Source organism: Vespula pensylvanica, chromosome 13 (assembly GCF_014466175.1).
Source record: "Vespula pensylvanica isolate Volc-1 chromosome 13, ASM1446617v1, whole genome shotgun sequence".
Taxonomy (NCBI): domain Eukaryota; kingdom Metazoa; phylum Arthropoda; class Insecta; order Hymenoptera; family Vespidae; genus Vespula; species Vespula pensylvanica.
Window position 1 is genome coordinate 4,943,569 of NC_057697.1, and position 17,712 is coordinate 4,961,280.

Here is a 17,712-nt window from a genome sequence, read left to right on the forward strand (position 1 = left end):
TGTTATATACATATATATGTATATGTACAAGTATATGTATATATATATAATATACATACATATATATATGTATGTATGTATGTATCTATACATCATTTCTTTTTTGTTTATAAATAATTATTTATTAGAAATCTTCTCTTTTTTATTTGTTTAAACACTGCGAATATGTTGGAAATCATTATATATATATTTTTTTGTATTATTATAGATATATATCATTTTTTCATTATCGTTTAGAAATAATTATTTATTACTCTTTTATTTCGTTTTTTTTTTACATGATTTGAAAAATGTTGCAAATTATTATTTATATATATTTATTGATTATATTTATTTATCTTATTAAAGAAAAGTTCATCAACATTGAAAAATATGTTATGTATGTAATAAATCTTGTTTAAAAAGGACAAAAAATAATATTAAAAAGTAATTCAATATTTGTTAACTTCTTATTTGAGATAATATTTGACAATTATCGAGTCTCACTATATATTTCTTGTTATTGAACGAATAAAAATAACACATTATTATGTAGATATCGTATATTATCATAATTTTGTCGGCTTAATCGTGAAGAGTACGAAGGTATATTTTTTAATGAAATGAACAAATTCACAGAAAATTACAAGTTATAACGTATATTTAAATATCATTATTTTCCTAAAGATGTATCGGAATGTAAAGAATGCATTTTTTAGTTAGATTGTTTTAAACAAAATTTCTAATTCGAAACATTCTTTCATTATTTAAGTAGCTTTCACTATTAAACCGACATTGTGTTCAAATGCTATTTAAACCGATTTGACAAATGTATTTCGTAGAAAAACTATTACAAGATGAATAAATTGCAAGTGAAAGAGAGAGAGAGAGAGAGAGAGAGAGAGAGAGAGAGAGAGAAAATGAGAGAAAGAATGAAAGAGATTTTGATGATAGGCGTAGAATCATAGAATTTAATAAAAAAGAAATAAAAAAAATTCTTAACGTTTAAAATCTTCGTTTAAACGTATATATAAAATCAATCAAACGAACTTTTTGTTAAATATTTTTATCGAAAGGATACTTCTTATATCCATTCAATCTCAAAGATATTCTACAATAAATGAATGTCTTTAACGATAATACATCGACACTGTAATATTTAATATAGTTACATTAAACTTTTTCGTAAAACAAACGAGCATGCAATTCTCTATCATAAATTTATAATTTAGCTAGGATCTTGTGACGTCATTTTTTGGATAAGTTTCATAAAAGAACCGTATAGTGGAGCTAGTGTCTAATACTTACAAAAATGGTTGCGCCTATGAGGCATCGTTTTATTAAGCGTAGTTGTGTGTTCTAATATCATTCGTGTGAACGTTAAGGTTAGAAAAATGGTACAAAGGAAAATATTTGTGCGAAATCATGCACTTGGTTACGTTAGTAATCACATATTCATAGTAACTAAATATGTTCAAAGAAGAAAAGAAAAGCTTTTGATTATTTACGTTAGAAAAAAATTTTATAATTATGGATGAGCACACTTTACCTTTCTCAGTGTGTCTGGAACTCATCTTAATGATATATGTTGTTTATCAGCAGATACCTGTCGCATTTATACAATTGCAGAAAATATTGTATATGCATGGAAAAGAGGTACAAGATTAAAACATACCTACAAAAGACATGAATATTCTATACATATTATATGACCTTTCAGATCGCATTTACTCTTAGTCGATAAGAATAACTTTAAAGTTTGAAACGTAAAAATGGAAGAATTAATTAAAAAATTAAACTTTTCTAATGAAATATTTCAAATAATGATGTTGATACATCCTTTTATTTATATGGACGAACTTGGTAGCTAATAGAGATGTTTATGATTATGAAATTTGAAAATAATGAAGATAATTTATACGTTCAAGGAATAGAATAGAACTATTATAACTTTAGAACAAATAACTATGATAAATATGCTATGGGTCTATATGATGGAAGAATTATATTGCATAATCTTAAATTAGATATAATTTAATAGAATAATTTTAAATAAAAATAATCTTTTAATTAATTTAAAATTAGGTTGCTATGATATGATTACATCTAGTAGCGACAATCATTCTATTAAAGCCACAAAAAATTTAAACAGATATATTGTATTTTGGAATCAGAGAAAGGTCAAATTAAATAAAGTTCAGTTTGATGCTATAAGTTTAAAGTATTTATCAAATGAACCATTAATGGTCTGATCTTTGCCTAGTAATTCTTTAAAATTATGAGTTTTTGAATTACTGATGAAAATTTCTTTATGATTATGAGAAGGCCATTTCAAGCCACCAAAAATAATACTTTTTTATAGCAAATTTAATGCCTTAATAAATTTAAGAAAAAATTCTGCTGGAAAACTAAAAAAAAAGGAACAGAGCTATATAATAACTTCTCATTCTGGTCTAGGCATAGTTACTACATTGTCTTATGATTTATTAAAGATAGATGATCATAAATTATTATCAATAAGGTTTAAAAATAATCGTAATGCAAATTGTATCTTACCAAATGTGAAAATTTCATTGTTATTGGTTATGATATTGATTATGTAGATGGATTTATTGTATTCATAGAATCAGATATAGCAATGAATGCGAAGCGGATAAAGATTCGATAAGGGACATAGTGATAAATGTTTTAAATGAAACAATTGTTGCTAGAAAAGATTGCTTGATAAAATTTTATGACTTCAAACCTAAAAGTGGTAAGTATACCTTAATAGAAAATAGAAATATTTTTTGTATCTGACTTTTTTTTTTTAAATTAAATATTATATAAAATTAAGACACACACAGGGCAAGAAGAATTACTATAACATTACCTGAATTAATAGAATGACTATGGTATTACAATATAAATTACAATGAAATGAATATGATTTTATATTGTTGCGTTAAAAGATTTCGCAATGATTTTAATTGATTTAAATACAAAAACAATAATGAGATATTCCTGTGGGCATAAAGAACAATTAATAAATGCAGCATTTAGTTTTGATACGAGATGGTTAATCATATCTTCTATGGATCATACAATAAAGGGTTAGGATATCTTCTCATTTAATAGATGTATTTCAAGTAAGTTTAAATAAAGTCTTTGTGCATGTGTAATTATTTTGATTAAGTATACTTCATTTATAATATATATTTTAAAAGTATATGATTTATTTAAGTTTCAGATGCATGTATATCTTCACACTTCGCTTCTACTGGAGAATTATTTACCACAGCCCATATGTATAGTATGAGAATATATTTGTAGTCAAATCATATAATTTATTCTCATCTTTTGCTACAAACTATAAAAGAAGAAGATGCGATATATATAATTAATTCTCTCAATTCTGTCATGGAAATTACTCAATAAGACAATGAAGATCTTAATAAATATGAATCTAATAAATACGAATCATATTATCAGATTGATAAAGGTCTATTTACAATATCTGTATTAGCACAATCTAGATCGCAAAGCTTGCTTAACATAAATGTTATTAAGAAAAAACAATATCTAAGGAGTTGCCTAAAGCTCCAGAAAAGTAATCATTTTATTTTTGCTAACTATTTTCATTAAATATTAAATTTAATTTTGCAGATGTCAAGAACTCATAACAATTTGAACAACCACATAGAGAGTGAAGCCTATGTTCTTATCTCTTTCTTGTTGGATCCTTTAACTCTTTCTTATCCATATAAATATTTTTAAGTAATTGTGAATTTCTATTATATTATCATAGTTTTTATTATTTCTAAGAAAAGTTTTGGTGACAATACAGTTGAACAATACAAAAATTAAAATAAAAAAGCTTATTTCGCATATTTACAATTTATATAACAAATATTATTTTCTTCAATAGAATGTTCAATATATATAAATATATATTACACAAAAATATTTCCAAAATATATACTACAAGTATATTATGCAAAAGTATTATATCTACCACTGTCAGAAATTGAAAACTTATAGGACATGTTGGAACGATAAATTAAAGAAATGGTAATAACTTTGTGTTGAATAAATAATTAAAAGTAGAACGGAATAATGTTAATAATATTTAAAATAATTTAATAAATATTTGAAAAAAATAATTTATAATATGTATTAAAGCTTAAAAAAAGTTATTAGTTAAGAAGGTTATTCTACAAGATATTAAATTACTTTTTAAGTATAAAAAATAATAAGAAAATTATTAATTGTTAGAAATATCCAAATATTAAAGTGAGACATTTCATTTTAAACATATTATTCAGTTTATAAACAAATATTACAATTATGTAAATATTACAATTATGTAAATAAAATTTATGCTGTTGTTAATTAGATAGTACCTTAATGTTACAACCAGACGTGTATGTTTTTTTTCATAATGAACAAAATTATAATATGACAAAATAAAAATTTATACTATTATTAATTAGATAGTACTGTAATGTTACAACTCAACATGTATGTTTTTTTCATGATGAATAAAATTATAATATGGCAAAATAAAAATTTTGTGATGTTCTAATATTAAAATTAGTCATTCTATATGTTTATCTCACATGCTGCAGTTTGTTCTATTCCTTACATTACTTACATTCAATTCATTATCATCAGTAATACATATATAACTAATCATACGTCTTTTCTACTGATAAATTCAATTACGTTTATAATATTTCTAGAGATCCATACCTCATTATTTTTAAATGCAGTAGTTCTACCAATATTGGATGAAATTAACTGGGATGAGGCCATTTATTTAAACAATTGAATAACATTTATAATTTATATGATAGAATCAAGTTATACGTATCGAGGATAAACAAATAATTTTCACTCTGATGATTCAGGATTACGCATTCGTGACTTCAATGTCATTAATTTAAAGTGCGAATAATATTGAGATTTTTCCTTGATACTTAACTACGTTGTCTCATTTCTAAAATGTTGATAAAAATGTAAGAAAAAATACTATAAAAATGAGTATTACAAAAAAAGATGAAAAAAAATAAATGATGATTAAAAAAGGAAAAAAAGTGCTAACAGTACACGGTGTTCCCAAGCGGTCACCCATCCAAGTACTAACCGTGCCCAACGTTGCTTAACTTCAGTGATCGGACGAGAACTGGTGTAACAACGTGGTATGACCGTTAACAAGAATCAAAGTCTTATTAATTGTTTTTAATAAAATTTTATATGTTCTATTATGGATAATTATATTATTTTGTATTGATTTTTCGCATACGGATAACTGGGAACAACAGCGTAGATTTTTTATTTGGAGAAATTATGAACGAGTGTTTATTTTTCATATATATTCCCAACATGGTTTCTACATTACTAAGAATGTTATTGTTATTGACAAAACAGAAAGAGCATCGTGCACCGAATATTAAACGAATAAAAAGAAGAAGGTTAAAAAAGGCAAAAAGAGTGCTAACATCTGTGTATCCAAGCAGTTACCATCCAAGTAGTAACTGTACCATAACGTTACTTAAATTAGTGATTCGATGAGAACTTTTTTTTTATATAAACAATTTTTATTTAAAAACTAACAGTAGTCGAAAAATTTTTGTAACAATAAAATTCTACAAATAATCATACAAAAATAACATATAATATATAATACTATGTAGTTCCTGCTTAATAGACGTAATCCAATTTTTTATCATTATATGAAAAAATATATTTTTTTTATATGATACTTAGTCTCTGTTATCTTGTTATTCTATACATATTGCATAATTTATAATAAAGGTTATATCTGAGTGTAGGAAAAATTACAGGGACGGGAATTGGTGTAACAGCGTGGTATGTTTGTTAGCTTTGTATTTTTTTTTTTTTTATTCAATTTTATAGGATATTTTATATATTCTTCATATTCTTTATATAAGACTTAGTCTGATAATTATCAAATTAAGTTTTCTTTCACATATCTGTTCATTCGTAGCTAAAATCTTTATTTATTATTCTTCTTAAGGTTTTTGGATCTTTAGCAGTTAACTAATCATGAAGTTTGTATATAGCTCATGATAATAGAATTTTTTTATATTGATTCTAATAATAAATATCAAGCGACGTCATAACTGATGATTTTAAGTGTATCAAGCATATGTATACTTACTTACCTAGTGATTTCAACAATGTAAGATTCAAGGTCATTCAGTAGTTGTATTGTAAATTATTATCTTTATTAGATGATATATTCTTTGCACAAGAATATTCCTCTAAGATAAACTTAATATCTGTATTTGATTGTAAGATATTCAAGATAAAAGGATTAAATGTGATGTGCTATTTCTCGGATGATTCTCGTTTTACAAAATCTCATGATTAGAGCTCAAAGTATATTTGTATTCATAAAAAGTAATTTGATTGTTCTTGTATAAAACGTATTTATATTGAGATAATCGCGATTTTTCGTATTAATGCTAATACTCTTATAATGTCGAATATATTCAACAGATCCAGGTTTTTCTTTTGTTATGTGCTATTAAGGAACAAGGCATGAATGGCCTGTTCCAACTGCAGTGGCTTTATTACAATATGTAAAGCTATATCCATAGGATTAGAGCTTGATATTTTCTAACGATTTTCTTGCAGAGACAGAACAAAATTATCAATCAAAGTAATCACATTTATTTATCAGCACTAAATGTATCCTTTGGAATAAAACATCACCTTTTTTTGAATATTCTAAACGGGTCAAAGTAAATACTAAAAAAAGATTATTTTTTTATGTATTCATCAAATAATATGCTATGTGATACATTCCTCCCATCTGGTGTTATTCGAAGATATTTTTCATCATTCCGCAACAATGTTTGTTATTATCCAATGAAACATTCTTCGATAGGAATATGCACTTACTTTATCACTTCGTACTTCAGTCTCATTTATATAATCAAAGAAAGATTGATTAATTATAATATCGTAAAAACAGTAGAAAAATTGTCGTTAAATATTGTAACCATATATTAATATTGCTTAATCAACCCCATTAAATTTAATTGTTGAGACATAATTATTTTATATTTTCGCGCTAGTCATATGTCGCGCGGTGCTTTCATAAGAATCTACCGTGAAGTATTCGCAACTTAACTTATTTTACACATGGAAATTGTAATGTCTACTTCGAAATATAACTATACAAATTATTAGGTAGTTCATGTTAAAACAACAAAAAATAAAGATGCATTACAATAAAGACAGTCGGCACATGCCCAGTCTTCAAGAAAGATATTAAGGTTGTTCATCATCTTTTGTTCGAAAAGTATGTGACTTCAACGATAGGCGTGGACAAAATTTGAATTATATATATTATGCGTCCATCGTATCGATATATAAGGGTGGTATTCCCTTCACATGTACATAACAATTGGTTTCGTGTGAGTAAAGTAAGTAGTTTAGTAGACTGTGAAGTCGTATTTTTCAATCTCTCATATATATCGTTTTTTGATAGAAGCTGTGCGTTTTGCAGTGACCCGTGCTAAATACGACATCGGTACGTATTTGTTTTACGATAAACGCATAGAAAATAATAAAAATAATTGACGCATAAGAACTAATATATAAATTTGTGACAAAGAATAGGATTTTGTCGAATGTTTTTTTAAAAAATAATTATTGAATACTTATATATTATATTATTTTATAAAATACAAAGAATATTTTACATTATACAAACAATATGAAGTGAACTACAGAGAAAACTCTAGTAAAAAATGACTAGTAAAAAAATTTCGTAGATAATGTGTAGATATCGTAGATAATTCCTGTTTTGATCTTTATTAAAAATAATATATAAGGTATATGTTTACGGATTATTAATTTTGAAAAAATAATCGACAAATATTTATGTATTTTTCATCAAACAAAATTATACTGTTGCTACGTCTCATAGTAGCACAGAACATCGCAAAATTCACATCAGCCATGAGTGCAGGAAATAAATATAAGGGATCGGATACTAACACCCTATTAAATTATTAAATAAAACAAAAATTAGTTCATTATTTTCATTTACATTGATACAATAAAAAAGAAATCACCGAAATAATCATTTAGCCTTGAACTTACGATTCTCGAATTACAAATCTAGATACTTGTCAATGTGCTACACGTTGCTTATAGAATTTTTATCTTTTTAGTTTATAAATTTAAAAGAAACTACAGATTTTTCCGAAATAGAACAATATTTTAGACATTCAGAACTATTGATATGAACGATTGAACACGTATTTCCTTATTTTTGCCATAGAATCATTATTTGTCCAAAGCTCATTATGAATTACTGTAGCTTCTCGGTGCGAGCATCGTGAAACGCATTTCTTTGCGTTGGAAATGTTCAGAAAATCTGAACATTAGCTGTATTTACGTACAAAAGTAAGCAGGCAATCGCTAATTTACAGAAGCAAACATACTTCATTTAAGTCTGTATATGAAAATAAGTTAACGAGGGTACGAGATTCTTCTCCTTTGACGCAAATTTCGAGAGGCGCCACAGTACTAAACCAGCTTTTCGTGAAAATGTTGAAAACAGCATTTATGTCATCAATGAGAATAGAAGTAATCTTGATCAATTTTTATGAATAAGGTCTCATTTTAAAGCGGAAGATTTAATCTAGGACAATACTTTTTTGAATTTTTGAAAAAACATTTGTGCATAAACTATTTTCGAAAAAATCATTTTTTAACACGATTTTTTTCAAAGAAAATAAAGCTTTGTCGAAAACTCGTACAAGTAGGGTCTTAAGATAAACCTTCGTCTTTAAAATGAGACTTTGTTTATCAAAATCAAGAATTACACTTGTTCTTATTGATGGAATGTACCATTATAAGAACAGGAGTGATGAACACAATTAACCAAAAGGAAAGTACAATATGTAGAATGATTCCTATTACTATTAGATAGAAGATACATAACAGGTTATCAAACAAAATATATGGGAAAGAAATGTTTATACGTTAAACGTGTAATTCATTTCACCGATTATCTTCCATAAGAGACGAATTAATTATTAGGATATAGATACGGGAATATTTTAGATAATGTGTATCCTATTTGTTTGGCTTTTTCAAAGTATGTTGGTTGTGGGTATAGGATGTCTGGCATTAGATATCTTAAATGGTTACTCCTTTAACAAAACGATTTTTACGTAGGTTTATTATATGAAGTGTTGACTTGATTAAATAATTGGTCATTTCTATGATATTTTGTATAGTTTGATTCTTTTGTCATAAACAGTGTTAGGCAAGCTTGGAGGCAGTACTCGTATTTGTTTAATTAGAATTGTTACGTGAATATAAATCGCAGTATTATCAGTAAAATATTCTGTCTTAGTTTTAGGAATGATAGGTAAATTATTGACATATATATTAAGTAATTTTGATCCTATTACTGATCCTTAAGGGATCATTTTGCTAAAGGTGCATCCCTGATTTAATTTTGCATTTGCTTGATTTATTTCCAATTACTACGATTCTTAAATATAAGCAATTAATCTTATAATTGAATTTGGATATTTATATCTTATCATTTCTCAGATTCAGACCTTGTTTTTTTTTATATCTAATAATAGAAGTATAGTTATATTTCTTTGATTAAAATATCTGCTATCATTATTGATAATCTGTAATGATACGTTTGATTATTTCACGTTTATTCAATTTTTTAAAAATTATATTTTTCATCAATTTATTCATTGATGGAAATAGGCTTATTATCCTACAACTTCCTAGATCTGTTGTCTTTTTGCATGGTTTACATATAAAAATGACTAAGTCTGTTTTCTAGTTTTGAGAAAAGTGTGACAGTTTCAGTGAGTGGTTGATGAGATACATAGAATCCAGCAATTCTGTAAAATATTTAGAGATGCGTCTTGATCCTAAACTTACTTATAGAACACACATTAATCAAATTATATGTAGTACAAAATAAAATAGAACAAATATTTCAGACTAATACGATCAAAGAATAGATACATCAGAACCATACAGAATCGGGTCTATTCTACTTTTTTGATTATGTTAAACGATTACTTACCTCTTTTTATAAATCACAACTTGGACACAATATCCTTATCAAGAACATGACTAAAATTAAAAGGCATAATTGGCCCTTTAAAATAACAAATTGCTGTATCAAGCCCTTGAGTTATTCAATGAAGTTATTCATAAAAGTGGTAAAACTCGGATTATTTATACTCATTAAATACTATACATTTATACATAGATAGGAAACTATAAAAGAAACTTTCGATCGTAGATCTCGTAATTTTTCCTATGCTCAGATGTAACTATTATTATGAATTACACAATATGCACCAAATATGAAAATGCAACAAAGACTGAATACCATAGAAGGAAAATAAATATTTTTTTCATACAAGGTCAAAAAACCAGATTAAGGCAAAAGCTATATTGATATTTTGATATTTTTGTTTTGCAATACTAATTAAATGATATCGTTTTTAAGAAAGTAGATTTAGATAAAAATATTACCTCTGAATATATCTATTTAAAATTAAGTAATAAGTCTAATATAGTAGCAATATAATAGCCCAGTAAATAATATTGCATATAAGGATCTAAACAACTTACTCAATGTTGAAGATAATATCTTATATGTAGAGAATATTAATGCCAAGTATATAAATCTGAATTATCTTCAGAACAATAGAAATCGCACAGTTTATAAGTATTCTCTTAAAAATAACTGTAGTATAATATTTCCAAGTGAGCCAACTCGTTATTTTATAAATAACATAACTTCCATCACTATAGACAAAGACTTAGTCAAAAACGTTACAACATTAGCAGATTTTACAATACGTACAAATAAAACTCAGACCGTTACTCAGTATTCTTCATGATAGATACTCACAATTACAGAAATAATGTCATAAAAAATATATGATTTCGCTACTGCTGATAGAGATAACTACAGAGAATTATGAAATGACAATATACGTATTACACGTAAAATAAACACAATGAATAACCTAAAAAGGAGAAAATAAAGCTTCATCAACATATTATAAGAAGTTATTGTAGACACAATATAGCTAAAATCACAAAATAAAAAAAGATTGGAGACAGATTACCATGTGATGTCATTAATCTAATAAAAATTATCATTTTATTTTTACTAGCACATTTTAAACAGGCTGAATCAGTATAACAATTCGTTGTTGCATGCCTGTACTTCTGACATCTGTGATATTGAGAAATTCTTTACTTTGTAGTATAATTTTCCAAAAAGATATTGGTATAGTATAGGTATCTTATCTTATCTCTAAGTTGATCAAAGTTGATAAAATTGAATTTCTACTGACATTTTGGCCATAAACAGGGCTCTGTATTTTTCATAAGATTCATATTATTGGATTTGAACCTTAATATCTCTAGCCGTTTAATTATGAGGTTTGTTCTGTTGCTTTGTGAAGATCTTTGATTACAAAGATTTTCTACTTTTGTGATCTTCTTTTATAAGTGTGAATATCTTTATATTTGTGTCTTGAAAATATTTCTTCAGTATACTGAGTCTCTTTGTGTTGTGGCGAAGATTTCTGTTTTTCTCCGATGGTATTTTATATAAAACTTGTTTATATAAAATAATACTGTTGTATATTAGCATATTTATCAATTTGATACGAGATTCTATATTACCATGCAACACTAGTAGGGGTAATCTCTTTATGACTGTTGCTGCGTTTGGCCCAGATTTTTGTTCGCTTATATTTTCATGATTGCTTTTGTTTTAACATTTTCTTTGTGAATCAATTTCAGTGTCTGTTTCCATTGTTTATTCACTTTCATCTAATAATACATCAAATTTATTTGATGTATTATTTATCTCCCTTTTCTATCTTCTTGACGTTTCATTCTTTAGTTGAAGAACTTACTTTGAGTAATTAGCTCAATTTCTACTTTTGTTTGGTATAACGTTGATGAGCTTATGTTTTTCATTGTTTGCCTAGGTAGACGTTTGTTTGTTTTATGTTAAAGTTAGGCTTAGCTTTTGTATTTATTTCTATTGTTCTATCAGTTCTATTATCAAATATATTATTATTTATTACTTCTAACGTTGTGATTAAATGCATTGACACTAGTTAAGTCAGTATCATGCTATGTAATACTTTTTATTATGTATCAATAATTTAACGATATCATATGTTGCTCATCGAACAACGATCGCAAGAGAATCGGACGAGAAGTGTTGTAACAACGTGGTATGATTGTTAAATGGAAGAGTTACTTTTTCTATGGATTTTTTCTATGGTTTTGAAGTTTTATGGTCATAGCTCATTTGAAAGATAAAGGTTTTTTTTTTTACATAAGATTATTATTTTCGATTTTTGAGAAATATTGTTTTCTTTGCAAAAATTTTATCTAAAAAGTGAGTAACTTTTAAAAGTAATTTTCAGGCATATAAAACATATCTTGAAAATCGAAGACAATGGCTCCCGGAAAAAAAGGAAGAGAAAGAAAGGAAGAAAAAAAAAAGAATTCGGCATGATCCGTAGCTCCCTGATGTTACGTAGATATTTATATGTATTTTATTTGTAAGTCTTTATATTATAAATTCTTGCTGGTCATATGTTTTATCTGATTTTATCCGATTTTGGTGATCGAGGGTTCTATTCGAAAGAAAAAGGTTTTTTCTCGAGATGATCATTTTTTCAAGACATCACGTCTGTATGGATGATGCGTTGAATGGTCTCCAAATTCAGGTGGCATTACTGGCATTTGTCATTGTTTATTGTCTGTTCTTTGACGATCTATTTTTCGTTGTTCTTAGTATCGGTAACTTGATCCTATATAGCGATGAAGAAAGTATCAAATTCCATAGAGGTATCTCACAGCGACTCTATCACGTTTAGCGCTTCTTTGTCAACATATTCCCTAATTGAAATCGTCTTTCTTTGAGCCAAAAAGTTCCTTTCTGTAGTCTGATTCATGTAGAGTGCTATGATGTCTGTTATAGGTTTCATACTTATCATGAACCTCATATTTCTTCTTATTATAATTATTACTATGTTCGTTTAAATACCTTCAGCGTTTCATCAGTCTTTTAGACTGTTGAAAGTTGTTAGTTTTAATAGACAGGCTGTTGACGAATCTTCAGATATTGCTATTGTGTGTATATTATTAATTTAAGAATTTCCCATGTTTTCACATGGTTTTAAAAATATTTTTAAACACGTGCTATTTCACATGTTTTTAAAATAATTGCTTTTTGAATTATAGTATGTATACTATGTTTTAAACTGAGCAGAGTTAGATGCTATCTGAACGAATATGGGCCGATTCCATTGGCCGAGATAATAAATGATATTATCATTACTTCTTTTTGTTGTCGTATTCTCCGAACTTCTATTTTCAATTGGATATATTTTTCTATTTTCTTTTTATATTTTGTTAATATATTTGTATCATTTAGTATTTATATATTTACAAATTTAGTGATTTTTTGTTTTTTATTTGGTAGTGTAATATCTAATCTATTATGCGGTATGGTTTTGTTTGTTTGTATAATTCTACCCCAGTATGGTATGTAGTTTTTGTTTTCAATTATTGTCCATAGTCTAGCATAGCGTGTTGTCTGGATTTAAGTTGTATTTTTCCCTATTGTCTGGTAAATTATTTTCCTCCTTGTATATTTCTTGTATATTTGCTGCTATTAGTTTATTTTTGCTATTATACAGTCTATCGTTTTTGTGTTTGATGATAAGTCATACAAAAGGTACGGATTATACGATTGTTTTTTAAGGTTTTCAGATTAATGAATAAAATGTATTTCAGATGAACAATAGCGATCTCCGAAAATGTCGATAATTTGGATAATAGTCTTTAAATTATTATTTGCAAGAATTGCAAATAGTCTCTTAACGTTGTCTCTTTTATTATACATTTCCTCTAATTTCTTATTGTTTTTATCGGCAATTGTTTGGTCTTGCAATTACATAGCTGTTATGAAGCCCTTTGTTCTTGGGAATAGTTCATATTTTTGCAAAAATTCGTATGTTAGATTTTTACTGATGTTATTGTCATTGGCATTTTTATAATACTTTTCATGTATTAGTTTTCTTGACCATGTTATTTTTTTCTGTCGATTTATGTTCTATACATCCGGTACAACTTACTAACGAATAGATAACTAAGATAGGTTTAGTTTACCCTTTTTCTATTTCTTCTATTGTATTGTGTAATTACGTAAATATGTTCTGTTTTCTAAAGTATTTGCTTAGCACGTCTATTTGTCTTCTGCCTAATAAATCTTTCACATCTTTTACATCTATCAATCTTTTATTAAATGCTATCTAAATTCTTTTACTAAATTTTAAATCTGTATATCTATCAATCTTCTTTCTCCTTCTTTTTTGCCGATCGTTATCCTTTCTGTGCATAAATTCGTCTGTAATTGGCTATTTTTAATTTTATTGTTATTTTTATTATTATTAAGTATTATTATTGTTATTATTATTATTACAATTACCACTGTCATATGATTGTATCTTGAGCAGGCCCAAAAATTGATCCCTACTTTTCAACAGTTACTCGCTTTCTCTTCTCCTTTCCAATTTTCTCTTCCACATATGTTTTTTATTCACATTTTCAAGAAATCTGCGAGATATACCTTCCTAATTACAGTTCTTAAAAATCTATTCTTGAACTTTAAAAACCATCTCTTCAATTGCCATTTACAATAATGTACTTACACATTCCACAGAACAAGTTCTTGAGTTATTTACTGTATTTGCAGATTAACTCTTATTCCTTGCCTTGGTTATATTTGAATCTGTCATGTAATCTTGGTTTGAATTAAAAAATGGCATATATGTAACTTGGTAACCTTCTCCAACGATTTTTGCCTCGATTTTAGTAATTCGTTAGTATTAGTAACCTATGATACCGTTTATTTTCTCATAGCACGAACATAATTTTTTTTAAAGCGAACATGGCTATGTGTGCTCTACTGTATCTGTTTAAACATCATCTTCTGCTAACCAAAGATGTCAATTAGTTCGTACAAAAAATATGAATCTTAGGTTTGTTTTTAACACTAACCGTACCAAGTCCGGTCAATTGACCGATTCACGATTTCATTATGAATTTATACGTTTATATTATTTTTTCCGTTCATCATCAACTATCTGTAAATTCTTAAATTCTCTGATTAATCAATTTCTCAACTTCGGTTTTTTGTTTTTTTTTGTTTCTACTGAGAAAAATTCAGCACCCCCTTTTCTTACCTTTTCTTACCAATGACCAGTCATTTGACCGATGTACAAATTTTGTATTATTTTCTAAATTTTTCTACTTGGGATCTTATCTCTGGACTTAAGTATCACAACTATAGATAGTTGCATATATCTTAACATGATTTTGCTCTAATTTTACATGTAATGAACAGATTTATTGAGAATAATCAAAATAGTTACAAGCCCGATATGAATCTGACTGTTGATAAGCAACTATTTCCTACAAAAGTAAGATGTAAATTTACACACTACATAGTGTATATAAGTAAGTCTGATAAATTTGGCATCAAGTTCTGATTAACATCGGATGGCAACAGTATATACATTATAAAGAGTTTTCCATATTTGGGAAAAGAAGAATCCCGATCGTCGTCAATACCATACGGTAAATTTGTTGTCCTCAAAATAGTTGAATTTACTGGATGTTGGAGAAATATTACGACGACAACATTTTCACAAGCGCATTACTGGCGACAAAATTATTGATAAAACGAACAATATTATTTGGGACTATACGGAATAATAAAAGAGAATTGTCCCAGCTAGCAAAATCAGCCAAAGACGAATTGGAACATTTCGCAACAGTACTTTATAAAACAAATAATTGTACTCTAACAATTTATAAATCTAAACCAGCCAAAAAAGTTACAATACTAAGTTCGAAGCATAAAAGAATAAAAATCAATAACGACAGAAAACGAATACCTGCAACAGTCGCATATTATAACAAAACCAAATTCGGCGATCAAATGGCAAGAAAGTACAGCGTCAAATCAAAATCTTATAGATGGCCTGTACAAGTTTCTTTCAACATACTTGATTTGACTGGTATAAATGCATGGATCCTTTATAAAGAAACAAGTAGACAAAATATATCCAGACAACAATTTCTACTACAAATAGCAGAAGAGCTAATCGAAGAATATCACGAATTTCTCCAAGAAGAAAAAGAAGACTTACAAGGAACATGGTCGTGGTCAAGGCAATATTTCGCATTCGCAAAAAACATGTCAGATACGATTGTGCAAAGAAAATAAAACAACTAAAGCTTGTATAATTTGTGAAACATATATTTGCGGTAAATGTATAAAGGAGTATTCATTTGCAAAAATGGCACTAAATAAATTAAATCTATCCTTCATTTATTTCTAAGTAAAATAAACACTGCCACTATATTGAGTAAAATAAACACTGCCAGTGTATGATATATATAAAAACGAAAATATGAGTTGTTATTTTATTATTATTTAAAAGTTACGTTGTAAACATTATTTCTTACAATAAATTGACAATTCCAGCCGAAAGAAACATTTATTACGCAAAATTTGTATATCGGTTAAATGATCGGTTATGGTGAGAATCGGTATATCGAAATGCCGGGACGCTAATTTTAATTGTTTCTAGACTCCTTCGTTTTTTCTCTTTCTCGCTAAATTTGCATATATGATTATAAGAAAAATATTTTCTGTTTTTATTCACGAGAAATACTATATAATAAACGATGATTTTAAAAATAATTTTATGATTGTAAACTGATAAAAAACGACACACACACACAATGATATACATATACATATATGTATTATTATTATTATATATATAATAATAATAATAATAAAACTGACTGTGTATATGTACTATAGTGATATTTCGCACTTTGTTTGGCCACTTCAAGCCAAAATTATCCCGTCCAATCTGTTATATTTCCGGAATTAAATGTAATTTGAAAACATTTAAATAAATTTCAATACACGTACACTTATTTATTGATATTATTCTTCTTGAAATGAAATTTATTATATATATTTCATAATATTTTCCGATATCATTGAACTGCGTGTTAGGGTACACACGTATAATGTTAAATGGTACACGAGTTTTGCAAAGAAAATTTAAAAGTATTACACGTCATGTCTCTCGGAATATTGACTGCATAATTAAAAAAAAAGGTGAGGAAATTACATAGAAAAAGTTGGGAACTAGTGGAAAAAAGAGGAACATTGAGTTACTACGAGTTTTCCAGCATAATCAGAATTTTTATTTCAACTAAGATAACAAAATTTGAACTAAACTAACCTAGGATATGATCTAGAACGTTTATAAAGATCTGCATATTGTTTTGAGACTTAGTAACTGTATAAATTAATAATATAAATATAAACATGAGTATAGTGGGAACCAAGGTCAAGGAAGTGATAGAGATGTGCGTTGAAACGTCAGATATAGTATACTTTCTGTGATCTCGCTATCTTTTCACAATCTCATTACGTATCGGATAAAAATCTTATATATTGAGTCATTACTTAAAGTTTGTTTATGGAGAACGTGATTTATATATATATATATTTTTAAATTAAATTTCTTTTTCTTTTTGATAAGATTGTACATTATCTTAGATTCACTTTAACGAAAAAGTTTTGAAGTTTGT

The 17,712-nt window shown here is 26.9% G+C and overlaps 1 protein-coding gene, 2 long non-coding RNA genes and 1 other non-coding gene across 8 annotated transcripts in view; 3 read left to right on the plus strand and 1 right to left on the minus strand.

Moving 5' to 3' along the window:
• The first annotated feature begins 538 nt into the window (after nucleotides 1–538).
• On the plus strand, nucleotides 539–4,238 carry LOC122633853. Of its 5 annotated transcripts, none has more exons than XR_006328209.1 (5): nucleotides 539–1,635; nucleotides 1,700–2,734; nucleotides 2,816–3,107; nucleotides 3,186–3,460; nucleotides 3,625–4,238. It is a non-coding gene; the product is annotated as an uncharacterized LOC122633853 (long non-coding RNA). The 5 variants fall into 5 exon arrangements; XR_006328210.1 differs by having other exon boundaries at nucleotides 550–2,500; nucleotides 2,604–2,734; nucleotides 3,625–4,235; XR_006328208.1 differs by having other exon boundaries at nucleotides 555–1,635; nucleotides 2,604–2,734; nucleotides 3,625–4,232.
• Nucleotides 4,239–5,055: 817 nt separating this feature from the next.
• Nucleotides 5,056–5,173, minus strand: LOC122633998. The gene has a single exon (XR_006328251.1). It is a non-coding gene; the product is annotated as a 5S ribosomal RNA (ribosomal RNA).
• Nucleotides 5,174–7,367: 2,194 nt separating this feature from the next.
• LOC122633855 overlaps nucleotides 7,368–17,712 on the plus strand; it is a 16,937-nt gene continuing 6,592 nt past the window's right edge. Inside the window, exons 1-2 of the long non-coding RNA XR_006328213.1 lie at nucleotides 7,368–7,415; nucleotides 7,481–7,522. This is a non-coding gene — a long non-coding RNA (uncharacterized LOC122633855). The remainder of the gene's footprint in view (nucleotides 7,416–7,480; nucleotides 7,523–17,712) is intronic.
• On the plus strand, nucleotides 15,692–16,437 carry LOC122633851. Its single transcript, XM_043822272.1, has one exon. It carries the CDS (start codon nucleotides 15,707–15,709, stop codon nucleotides 16,319–16,321), a length of 615 nt encoding a protein of 204 aa, XP_043678207.1. The 5' UTR covers nucleotides 15,692–15,706; the 3' UTR covers nucleotides 16,322–16,437.

Excerpts from the sequence above, each read along its gene's own strand:
- LOC122633851 (XM_043822272.1), top strand. The coding sequence starts at position 15,707 with ATGTTGGAGAAATATTACGACGACAACATTTTCACAAGCGCATTACTG.